Below are 12097 nucleotides of genomic sequence, written 5' to 3'. Positions count from 1 at the left end.
TTAAAAAAATAAATAATTAAATAAGACATTAAATATGAACTAAAACCGCTTATAGGAGTTAGGTCTTAATGAGTAATTCATTCAATCAAACGATTTATTCATTCAGGAACGATGTAAGTCAGTAGGTGTGTTCGACTTGAAGCGGCACTGTGCAGACCGATTGGTGTATGACATCAAAGTAACATGAGAGTAATTGGAAAGCTTACAGAACTGTCTGCTTTCTAATCGCTCTCGCTGTACTTTGGTGTCATACACCAATCAGTCTGCAGTGCACAGCGCCGCTTCAAGTTGAACACACTTACTATCTTTATTAGTGAGTCATTGAATTACTAACTTAACCGACTCGTTCAAAAATGTAAATTCATTCAGTAACGCAGTGGTTATCAATCCTGATCCTGGGGACCCACCGCTCTGCACATTTTGTATGTCTGCCTTCAGATGTATGTCTGCCTTAGGATTATCAGCTGATAATTCAGATTATCAGCTCATTAGATGAGAACTCCATGAACTTCCATTTAGAATTCCAATCAGAAGTGAGCGTCCCTATGCCTTACTCACTCTGATAAAATAAATACATGATTGTGATAGCCTATATAATTTGTCTGATTTCTTCAAGTGGTTGTATTTACCATGTTTACTATGGTAATGGTTAGTGCGCATAGTCTTCTGCATTGCATATAAATATTTCTGCCTTATACAGTGATCATGATCCACATTGGATCACAAACAAGTTATTTCAAACACTTGTTGCTGTCTAAAAGTGAGTTGAGCTAAAATGGTTTTAAAAGTCTTTAATGCTGATGTTAGTTGGTATTGGCCCCAAGTAAGCCCTGATAAGGCCCCAGAAGTGACAATGGAAATGTGACTGGCCCTGGCACGAATTAGCACATCCGCTTTAGGCCCGACAGTGGAAACATGGCTAATCAGCCCATCAGCTGTTCTTATAACAGGAATTTCTTATTATCAATGTTAATTTATTTGTTGCAAAAAATACACTTTTTATAATAAAGTTTATAAAATGCATTATGTATGTGTGTGTGTGTGTGTGTGTGTGTGTGTGTGCGCGCATGTTAGTGTATTCCCTCTCTCCTCTCAACTTTAAAACTGCTGTCTCTTCTTTGGACACTGCAGGCAGTGACACTTACCTTACATATCAGCTATTGAACAACTTTTACCTATGAAACTTATTTAAACTTCATATGAAATGTATGACAAAAAAATGTGTGTAAGTGACCATCTCATGTATCTTTTGCTAACAGACTTGTGAAGGGCCCTTTGTGAAGGAATTCAGCTGTTCACTTTCGTTTGGAATGCGCCTACAAATGGCACCCCCATTCCTGAAGTGCCCTTCGTTTGGAATTCGCCACTGAACTGAGTCCGTGACGAAATACCATTGCATGTTGCTACGAGTTGCACAACGGCTCTGTTGTGGCTTTTGAAGCCATTTTTGATGGAAAAATAGAGCAAAAACAAACAATGCTGTGTCTAAAATGTAACTTACAAACAAGCATTTCATATCTTGAATTTTGGGGTCATTCTAAAGGCATTTTAATAGGCTACATCATACAGTGAAAGATTGCACTATCAAGGCATGCTTTTTTTAAAAGTGAGTGACATACTCTATTTGTAAGAATGGGAAACCATTTTGTATTGCTCCCGCATAATGTTATGTAAACTGTATAAAGAACTGCATAGATGCAGATGTAACAACAGTCTCTCAATAAATGTACACACCTTGTCTTCTGCTTCCATGTCAGTGACATTGAATAATGTAGACTCTGGGATACATACTGTCCAACGTATGTTTTTACATTCCGCACGTTTCATGCTATGCAGAGTTTACACAGACAGAAGTCAGTCACGGAGCACCACAAACAAACAGCAGCCACCTTTTACAGTTCCTACCGGATCAAAACAATGAGCTTATGCTGTGTTCATGCCATAATTACCGCAATTAAAAGATGGCAACTGGAGCTGTTCAGTCAGACTCAGAATTATGAACTATGTCAGAATTACAGAACTATGTCAACAGTATCAACACCGAAATAAATCTGCAGCAGTCAAGTACAAGCTCTCTAAGTTGTTTACATTCATTATTATTGTAATTTGATGTGCTTTGAGACATGAAGTAGTTTAACATCGTCTCTTGTGACACTTTGCAGAGAGAAGCTGTGTTCACGTGTTTTGGAGGAGGCGTGGCTTTGGATGGTGATTTGTAGGGAGGGTGGGATCGCATGCTTTCTATGCTAGCAAGCTAACGTTAGCTTTTCCCAGATCACCTACTGCACCTTTAAATCTAAAATTTTTTAGTCAGTGCTGTTTTCCGATCCAATAATCGCAAAAAGCGTTGTGCTCTGTTACTTTAATATGAAGCAAAGTCTCAGCTTTAAAATTCTGCATATTTTATTACGAAATTCAAACAATAAATGTCATTTTGGCGCTCTTTAATATTGTGTGACAGATCGCTGTAGCGTTTATTGTCGTTTATATGTTACCATATTTTACCAGCAAACTGCAGTGGAAACAATTCTGTTATTAAAAAAGTTGCTATCACAAACCCTTATGTGCAATTTAAATGTTTAAACAACTCAGCCTTAGCTATTTGAGAGTTCATTATTAAATAAGTTTGATTAATTAGTTGATTATTCATTTATTATTTATTTTCGGTTTTCGGGTTTCAGCCGAGTGCATCCTGAATTTATTGGTTTTGGCCCACAATTTTCATCACTAATAATTTTAATGGGACAAAATCTCAGTTTTTTTTAAAGCTACGGTCCATAAGTTTTGCCTCTTTGTCGCCAACTCTATTTGAAACCTGCAATTGCAGTTATTTGTGGAATTATCATCTTTATGTGGGTTGTGCATCGTCACAGCTCCTCAGCACGGATGAATCTAATGTTTGTCACCGCACCGGTGTGGATACTGTACTACTGAATCACAGATTCTATGTCTTGGAAGTATGACTAAAATAAGAATTTTCACCAGAAAATGTCATCTGAACAAGTAACAAACCTGCCACTTTTGTTCTGAACAACTGAAAAAAAATAAATAAATAAATAAATAGCGCTGAAAATGGTGAATAAATCTAACGATCGCTAAGCTCATATCACGTCGGCCATCACTATATAAGTCGTTATTTTGTTTTTTTTGGCACACCAAAAATATTCTCGTCGCTTTATAATATTAATATTGAACCACTGTACTCACATGAACTGATTTAAATATGTTTTTAGTACAGAAATGGATCTTGAGAGAGGAAATGTCATTGCTCCCCATGCAGGCCTCACTGAGCCATCGGATTTCAACAAAAATATCTCAATTTGCGTTCCGAAGATTAGCGAAGGTCTTACGGGTGTGGAACGGCATAAGGGTGAGTAATAAATGACAGAATTTTCATTTTTGGGTGAACTAACCCTTTAACTTACTTTTTTAAAACAGATCTGTGTAAAATCTGAGATTTTTTGTAGAAAATATATAATTTACCACTGTCAGATAATACCTTAAAACAGTAATTAAAGACTTTAATTTAATATTTTTAAGAATTTAATATTTCTAAGAATGGTCGAAATAATGAGATAAGTTATTTATTTATTTATTTTTTTTTATTCATTATTTATTCTTTTGACAGCCCTAAGATTACTAAGAAACACAAACCAAATCTGCTTATGAAGAAAAAATACAAAAATCATCTCTATAAATGTGCTCATGAAGCATTGAATAGAGTTTTTCTGAAATATAGTCTCCATAAAAACTATAGAAAATGTAAAATTTTAATTGTGACGATATACTTAAAGATCTAACAACAAATTTCCAGTAGCTCAAACAGAAGCGATGGAAGGTCATGGGGTCCATCAGCAGGCAAAACAAAAACTAGTAAAAACTACCTTGAATTCAATGCAAGTCGCTTTGCATAAAAGCTGGCATTTGTAATGTAAATTTAATGTAAATGCAACATTAATAGCTGATACACTAAGTGACAATATAATAAGAGCTGATTATTTAACTTTTCAAACAACACGTTGTCTTTATATTTATAGGCTACTGTTTTTTTCGCAGAGTATAAAATGGGATTTTATATTACAAAAACATATAGCTGTTTTTATATTTTAGGAAAGGGGTCCTCGAAAGGAGATTACCGTATCTGGGGGTCCATCAAAAAGTCTGAAACCTCTTATCTATAACAATGCTTCTGCCCATCATTACTATTAATATGGCATGCTGAGCTGCTGTAATGGCCGGGGTTGTGGGGTAATGGCTCGGTACACTGTGCTCTTACGATTTCCAAAAACTGACAGGTCATGTCGACAAATCCCACATATTACTATTACTAAACGCACGAATGTGTTTACTGTCATAGTATGTAGGCGCAAAGTAGTGACAAACAACCTTCTTTAAAACAAACAACATATGAGCTACTTCCTGTTTCACATACAGCCCTGCTGGGCAACTACCTGATCTCATTTAAATACAAAAAAATAATTGGTAAAAAGTAATGAAAACTGATCATGAGTTAGTATTTACTTACAGGCAGACGAATGGCGGTGTTTATCTCAGTTTAGTTGTCCTCCTATTACAGGATTCACATCTTTAGCCACTGACGCGCACAACAGACATTGCGTATTTTTCAGTCTCACTACGTGAACTGTTCCAGCGGCAGATACTGTACGCAGGCTGCGCTTCAAACCCTAGTGAACTGCCTACTGAGAAATGATGGGTAAACGACAGGGGCGTGTCAAACGCGAACAAACTGCTGTCTGTGTAGGCAGGTCGTACGGTATTGAGACAGACAACAAGTGTTTTCGTCCATCGAGCTCTTCAAATTAAGAGTTCTGCTAAATCATAGAATGTCTAATGTTTTACTCTAAACACACACACACACACACATAAATAATTAACTTGATTACAATAAACAGCCCAATCCATGGTTGTTGTGAGATACAAGCATTTGTTCGTACAACAGAATGTTAGATAAAGTATATGACAACAATTTCACCTCATTCAGTTGTATAGAGTAGGCCTACTAGTAGTTTCAAGCAATCAATTTAGCTTAAGATTTAAAAAATGGCAACCATACAGTTATAATAAATGTGATAACACGATATTTTAATGTATCAAGTCATGTTTTATCACGGGATATTTCATTTGATGAATTCAGTAATCCAACTTTTCTTCCTGTTTTGGCACACAAAAATAGAACATGATTTCCAATCATATAATTTCAGTTTACTGTGAGATTTTATTTATTAATTTACATTTACATTGTCAAAGCAAGATTTAATTTAATGTACCTGTCAAAGCAAGATTTAAAATAAAAAGTCATGTTCATTTTAAAGCTTATTATTAATAATGCTTAAAATATTTAAATCATTATGGACATATTTGCCTATGATAATTAACCCAAATGATACACTACTCACAAAAAGTTAGGGATATTTGACTTTTCAGAATGCACCTAAAATGCACTATAACCTTTATAATTTGACCTTCTCTAAACTTTTGAATGCACATGTCCAACTGTTTGATCCATGAATCGACCACTAAATGTTCTGGTTCAATGAAAATTTGTATTTAAACAGTCCTCTTCATCACATTTTTGACATCATAAGACCAAGACGACACCTAACAATTGATCAACTGTACCTGGCCATTGCGAGGCTTCAAACGAGATGTTCTCAGAGGGAAGTTGCCACTGTGTCACAGAGTGTCATCGGCAGGTTGCAACAGAGACACAGAGAAACTGGAAGAGTCACAGAAAGGCATAAAAGTGGATGTGCTTTGGCCACATCCCATGCTGATGACCGCTTCATTGTGAACAGTGTCCTGCGGAACCAGATGCGACTCAACTCCAGGCATGTTTAAGGGAGGTGAGAGGCACCCGAGTGTCACGTCAGACGATTCGAAACCACTTACATCAGTATGGTCTGCCTGCTATACGACCTGCAAGGGTACCTGACCACACCACCAGGCACAGACGTCATTGTATGAGGAACGAGGAACCAGTGGGCCTCAGTGCTGTTCTCTGATGAAAGTTGACTCACATTGAGCAGAAATGATGTCCAGAAAGGATTGGAGACAGGCTATGCATCAGCCACTGTTGTCACCAGACGGGCCTTTGGAGGTGGTGGCGTTACAGTCTGGGCAGGTGTGTCTAGTCAATACAGAACTGCCCTACACCTTGTGAATGGTACTGTGACAAGCCAATACTACCTGAATAACATCATTAATCTTGTCATTGTGCCTGTGCATGAGCAACACAAGCCTGATTTCATCTTCATGGACGACAATGCCCCAGCTCATTGAGGTTGCATCATCAGGGAACGGCTGCTGGAGGCTGGGGTACCTCAAATGGAGTGTCCTGCACTTTCTCCAGACCTGAATCCCATAGAAAACCTTCGGGATCAGCTGAGTTGTCGTGTAGAGGGTGGTAACCCTGCACCCCAGAACCTCAATGACAGCCCTTCAAGAAGAGTGGAATGCCATGCCTCAGCAGACAATAAGCCGACTTGTGAACAGCATGAGACGTTGTTTTCAAGCTGTAATTGATGCTCAAGGGCACATGACAAGTTATTGAAACATTGACATTTTTTGTTGTGGTATACCCACTACTGTTGTTAGTTTTTGTTTCAATAAATAGTTTGAGATGAAGAAATTACCATTGCATGCTTCTACTTAAATGCCCTACTTTCATGATATCATATTACTGTAGCATGAACTTTTTACGTTTTCCATAAATTTCACCCGGAAGTCAAATATCTCTAACTTTTTGTGAGTAGTGTAATTTATTCTCTTTTGTTAAGTCACTATGTTATTTTACTTTATATATACACACATTATTTAAATCATATTTATTTAAATCATATTAATGTAAAGTTTCACATGCAATGTTTGATGTTGTATTTCTTTTACATTTTTCCTTCTTTCTTTAAAACACAAGGCTTCTATTTAACCTAATAATAGACTGATACATTTGTGTCTAATCAATAGCCCACTACATTAGATTGCTTTAAAAGGATTCTGAAAAACCTCCACGAGAGGGAGCAATTCGACAAGCAAACAAACACTCGAAGAAAGCAGGTGGTGGAATGAGACACTTCGCGAAAATAAACATGGGAAATAACTGTGCTATTTTTGACCACTAAAATATCCTTACTACCCTGAGAAAGTATACTTGTCTTTATATGTTTTAAAAACACAACTGCTTCCAATTAAATTCCTGCTTTGAACGTGTAATTTATAGGCCTAGTCTTTTTAAGTAGCAGATCTTAATTTTTTATAATTTATAAAACCGAAACCAGAATCTCGAGAGAACCTATGAAAATTATCTTCCGGTTTACAAGAAACTGAACCGTTCTTGTTTTAACACGTGCACATGCCGAAGCCAATGAAATGTCCCCCATCCTTTTCTTTGAAAGCACAACTTCCTCATTATTCTTTAACCCTAAAAGGTGCGACGTATCCCTGGGGGATACAAACATTTGAGAGGCTTTTTGAGAGGCATTTGAGGACTTACATGTTTAAAAAGTTGTTGTTCAGTGTTAGCTTATTACGTTTATGTTGAAATTTTATGAATTTAATTTTTACATTTTTCATAATTTGTCTTTAAATGTTTGTATCTCCCAGGATATGTTGCCCCTTTGAGGGTATAAATCAGTTGAAAACAGTATAATGCGTATTACAACAATATAGCCAGATTTTTAAAACCATTTATTCTCTCCTAACTTTCTTCGTAAAATTCTGTTGAACAATAAGTATGCCTAAGTATGCGTATTTATGAATATATTGAAAAACCTGTTGTACACAATCTACTTCATGACTTCTGCACTCTGATTGATTCATTCTTTTTTATCAAGTAAAGTCCTTTTTGCTCATAAATCTTTATTGTTTTTCAGAAAGTAAATGTAAGATAAACATTTACTGTACTAAATCATCTTGGGTTTACTTTGATTACTCATACATTATTTTTTAATGTTAAATATTAAAAATTCTTTTGACATTTTTTTTCAAATATGACACAACAGACTTGTGGGGAACATTTTTCATCTCTCAGTTATCATTGATTTGCAATGAATTGCAAATACAGTATATGCCATAAAAGCCTGATATATAAGCGTGTGTGTGTGTGTGTGTGTGTGTGTGTGTGTGTGTGTGTGTGTGTGTGATACTCAACAAAAAACATGAGCAAACTTGTATATTATACTGAATGCATGCAAAGTTTTTTGTTGAGTATCATTTTTATACATCAGGCTTTTATGGCTCATATATGCAATTCATTACAAATCAATGAGAATTGGGATATGGACAAATAAATGTTCCCCAAAATTCTGTTGTGTCATACTTGACATTTACATTAACATGAAAAAAATGTCAAAAGAATTTTTAATTTTTAACATTAAAATATGGTGTATGAATAATCAAGTAAACCCAAGTTGCATCAGTATAGTAAATGTTTATCTTACATTTACTTTATAAAAATAATTAAAGATTTCTGAGCAAAAAAGACTTTACATAATAAAAAAAAGTATGAATTATCAATCAGAGTCATGCAGAAGTCATGAAGTAGATTGTGTACAACAAAATTTTTCAAGTTTTGGTCGTATTGATAATTTATAGGCCCTAGCAATTTGCATATTAAATATTATACAGCATTATACAATATATTCATAAATAGGCATTATACTTATTGTTCAATAGAATTTTAAAAAGAATGTTTACTTTAAGTTATGAGAGAATAAATGGTTTGAAAATGTGGCTACAGTGTTGTAACATGCATTGCCAAACATGCATTCTGTTTTCAATGGATTTATACCCCCAAACGTGCACTTATCCTGGGAGATACAAACATTAAAATTAAAAATAAAAGTCATGTTTTTAAAAAAAATCATGAAATTGCATTATAGGTGTCCTAAGAAGATGGAAAATAGCAATAAATTAATTTTCTGATGTCTCTTTATGGTCTTGCCCTTTTTAGGGTTAATCATGGTTTTGTCATAGTAAAATTATGGTTTTTATTGACTACCATTGGTATAACCACAACAAAACCATAGTTAAACTATGTTTTTTTTTTTGTTTTGTTTTTTTGTTTTTGTTTTTGTAGCAAAACAATGGATAGTTCATGGTTACCATGGATTATCTACAAGAACCATGGTTAATTTTCGTCTTGTAGACCTCAAATTTCTCAATCAAGACAATGTAATGGTGTAAATCACCAGTTAACAGGTTGTATCACCTCATTTTTGATAAAAGAAAATGAAATGTCAGAGTTTAGATGCACAATTTATCTTGTATTAATTTAGAAACTGAAAATAAAAGGTGTTTGAATCAGTCTCTAAATTTGCCCTGTTTATCTATGCTAAATCATTGACACTCTCTACTGCACGCATGTTGATGGCACATGAAAAAAAAAATATTCCACATCATTTTTTGGTTCATTTGGGAACATTTTACCACCCTCCCCAAAATATTTTTTCGTTGCCTCAGCACAACGTTGTGCAACAATGGTACAGAATCATAGAGAATATTATCATCAAAATCACAATAAAAAAAAAAAAAAATGTCAAGAAATCATTAAGTAAAAAAATAAGATTGCACTCCGTACGAAACTTCAAACAGCAGTTCTTCTCTGCTGTGAAATAGAGGTGTATGTTACAATTTTTGCACATCACTTTGGGTGTTCCTGCGCACCCAGGAAACCTGCATCTTCCCTTCTTATAACACATTATTGCCAATGTGAGATATTGTCCAAAACATCCTCGAAAAGTACCCCTTATCACACAATGTTGCCCTGAGGCAACGAAAAGAAAAACTGAATTTCTGAACATGCAAAATAAAATAAAAAAACTTCATAAAACCTGACAAAAGGCTTCTCTACAACTTCATACACACATATTTTTTATGTACAGTTCATGTCATTTTAAATAAGATTACTAAAGCAAATAATCTTGCCTTCTTCTCACACCATGTGCTCCTGTGACCATGTGTCAAAACAGGACGTCCCACCTTTAAATGGTTCTTGATAGTGACTCTAACACCTTACTGGACTGTTCTTTGGTACTTTTTTGACCTTTCTAATTGGTTGTAATCATTTTAAGAATTTAGTTAATACTTAGAAAATTTACTAAACATAGGGCTTAAGAAAACTTTCCGTTGCCTGAGGGCAACGCTGTGCTGTTAACATGTTAGCAGTTTTTATAATAATTTGTATTTGTTATAATTGAGCACAGATCCATTGATTTTTTTTTTTAGCTTGGCTCAACTTACCCATGAAATGATTGCAAAACAAGTCTTTAAATCATATTTACACAACTACCGTCTCCATGTCACAACTGTCCAGAATGATTAGCTAAGAGCTAAGTAAACCAAAATGAACATAAAATGAGACTAACAATATCAAACCTGAGTATTAAAGGGACGGTTTACCCAAAAATTAAAATCATGTCATTAATTGCACCCTCATGTCGTTCCAAAAATATACTTTCGTTTATCTTTGAAACACAATTGTTTAAAAAAACAATTTAATGAAAATCTTTTTAATGAAAAATCTTTTTAATGAAATCTGAGAGCTTTTTGTCCCTCCACTGATAGCCTGGGCAACTACCAGTTTCAAGCCCCAGAAATTTAGTAAAGACATTAAAGCAATCCATATGACTCCAGTGGTTTAACCTCAATTTTATGAAGTGACGCGAGTGCTTTTTTTGCGCAATTTTTTTTTTTTTTTTTTCATAATTTACCACTTAATTTACAAAACTTTCAACACATGTTGATGAGAACACCACAATGGGTGTTGTGATGATGCAAGAGCAGAAGTTTTGCATGAACACGTGTCAGAGGCAACTTACACACTGCAGCTAAATTCAGTTTAACGTTTAACGTTCATCGGAGATGTGTCTCTCTTCTGTACGCGCGGTGAATCACAGGGAAAGCACGAGCCCTGACTCATTCGAGTTGCCAGATCTTGCTAGTAAAATCAGAGAACAAGATAGCCCATAATAAACTGAAATAAATCCAAATGCTTTACGCTGAAAATAACACCGAAATATCACGATTCATGTCTGCACGCTTTAATAACTCCACAAACCTGTTAGCTTTATGAGACGAGCTTAAACAACAAGCCCGAAAACGCTTATAATGAAGTGATCATGGCAACACAGAAAGAGCGCGCTCTGTGTGAAACAGGCTGTACAAGCATTTAAAATGCCTCCGTCGACTGTGTTAGTGTGTTTAGTTAAATTGCTGAAAATAACGAGTGTTTTGTCACTGTAATATTACTTTGGTCACAATAATAGATACCAAACACGAGAGACGCCAGAACGTCGCTATGGTTTCCAAGCTGTCAATCATCGCATTTTCGAGAGTGAGTTGTGTTCTGTACACACATGTAATGATAATTTAGGGGATTCACTCCCGCATTTAAATGCGGTTGTCACTCCTGAAACTTACAGTGTGTACGTGCATGGCCAGAGATTAATATTTTGTAAATTATGTTTTTTCACATAGGTTCATAAAATTGAGGATAAACCACTGGAGTAACATGGATTAATTATGTTTTTAATGATGTTTTATTAACAAAGTTCAGGAGGAACACGTTCAAATTATCTATCCAATCAACACGTCATTCCAGTCAGCAATCAACAGGTATGCCCAATCAGTGTGAGTGGAGGTCGATATTACACTGTCAAATCACCTGTGTTCCTCGACAGTTTTTAGCATCCCTCCACCACTATCTTAAACAGAGATACGGGTGGAGTACTCTGTTCAGGCCAAAATACCGAGCTCGGCCAAATACACATCTGATTATTTGTAAGTGTGATTTTTTTTGTAGCTTGTGAACTACTGGACCTTGAAAGTGGTAGTTGAGTAGGCTGTCAATAGAGGGACAGAAAGCTCTTAGATTTTATTAAAAACATCTTCATTTGTGTTTCGAAGATGAATGAATGTCTTTTTAATATAAGGTTTCATTTGTGACTTTGAAAGGAGTAATTTCTAAGTAAAAGTCAAAATATCAACTCCTCTGCAGTCTGCACCTGGTATGATACATAGCACAACATGAGCTGAACAAGTTGAATGAGCCAATTTAAAAAAAAAAAAAAAAAACCCCGCT

The 12097-nt window shown here is 35.3% G+C and overlaps 1 protein-coding gene across 2 annotated transcripts in view; it reads right to left on the bottom strand.

The window, feature by feature from the left end:
• Positions 1-5776, bottom strand: part of tyk2 (tyrosine kinase 2) — a 33838-nt gene extending 28062 nt beyond the window's left edge. The window contains exon 1 of one of the 2 annotated variants that reach the window (XM_051887752.1): positions 5641-5776. In XM_051887752.1, the coding sequence (XP_051743712.1) occupies positions 5641-5648 (8 nt within the window). In that variant the 5' untranslated portion in view covers positions 5649-5776. Of the gene's footprint in view, positions 1-4525; positions 4752-5640 lie in introns of those variants that run through there. The other variant, XM_051887753.1, reaches the window with a different exon arrangement.
• Between the last annotated feature and the right edge of the window lie 6321 nt (positions 5777-12097).

The sequence above is a fragment of the Ctenopharyngodon idella genome, chromosome 3, assembly GCF_019924925.1.
Source record: "Ctenopharyngodon idella isolate HZGC_01 chromosome 3, HZGC01, whole genome shotgun sequence".
Lineage (NCBI taxonomy): Eukaryota > Metazoa > Chordata > Actinopteri > Cypriniformes > Xenocyprididae > Ctenopharyngodon > Ctenopharyngodon idella.
This window is presented reverse-complemented; position numbering and strand designations above follow the sequence as displayed.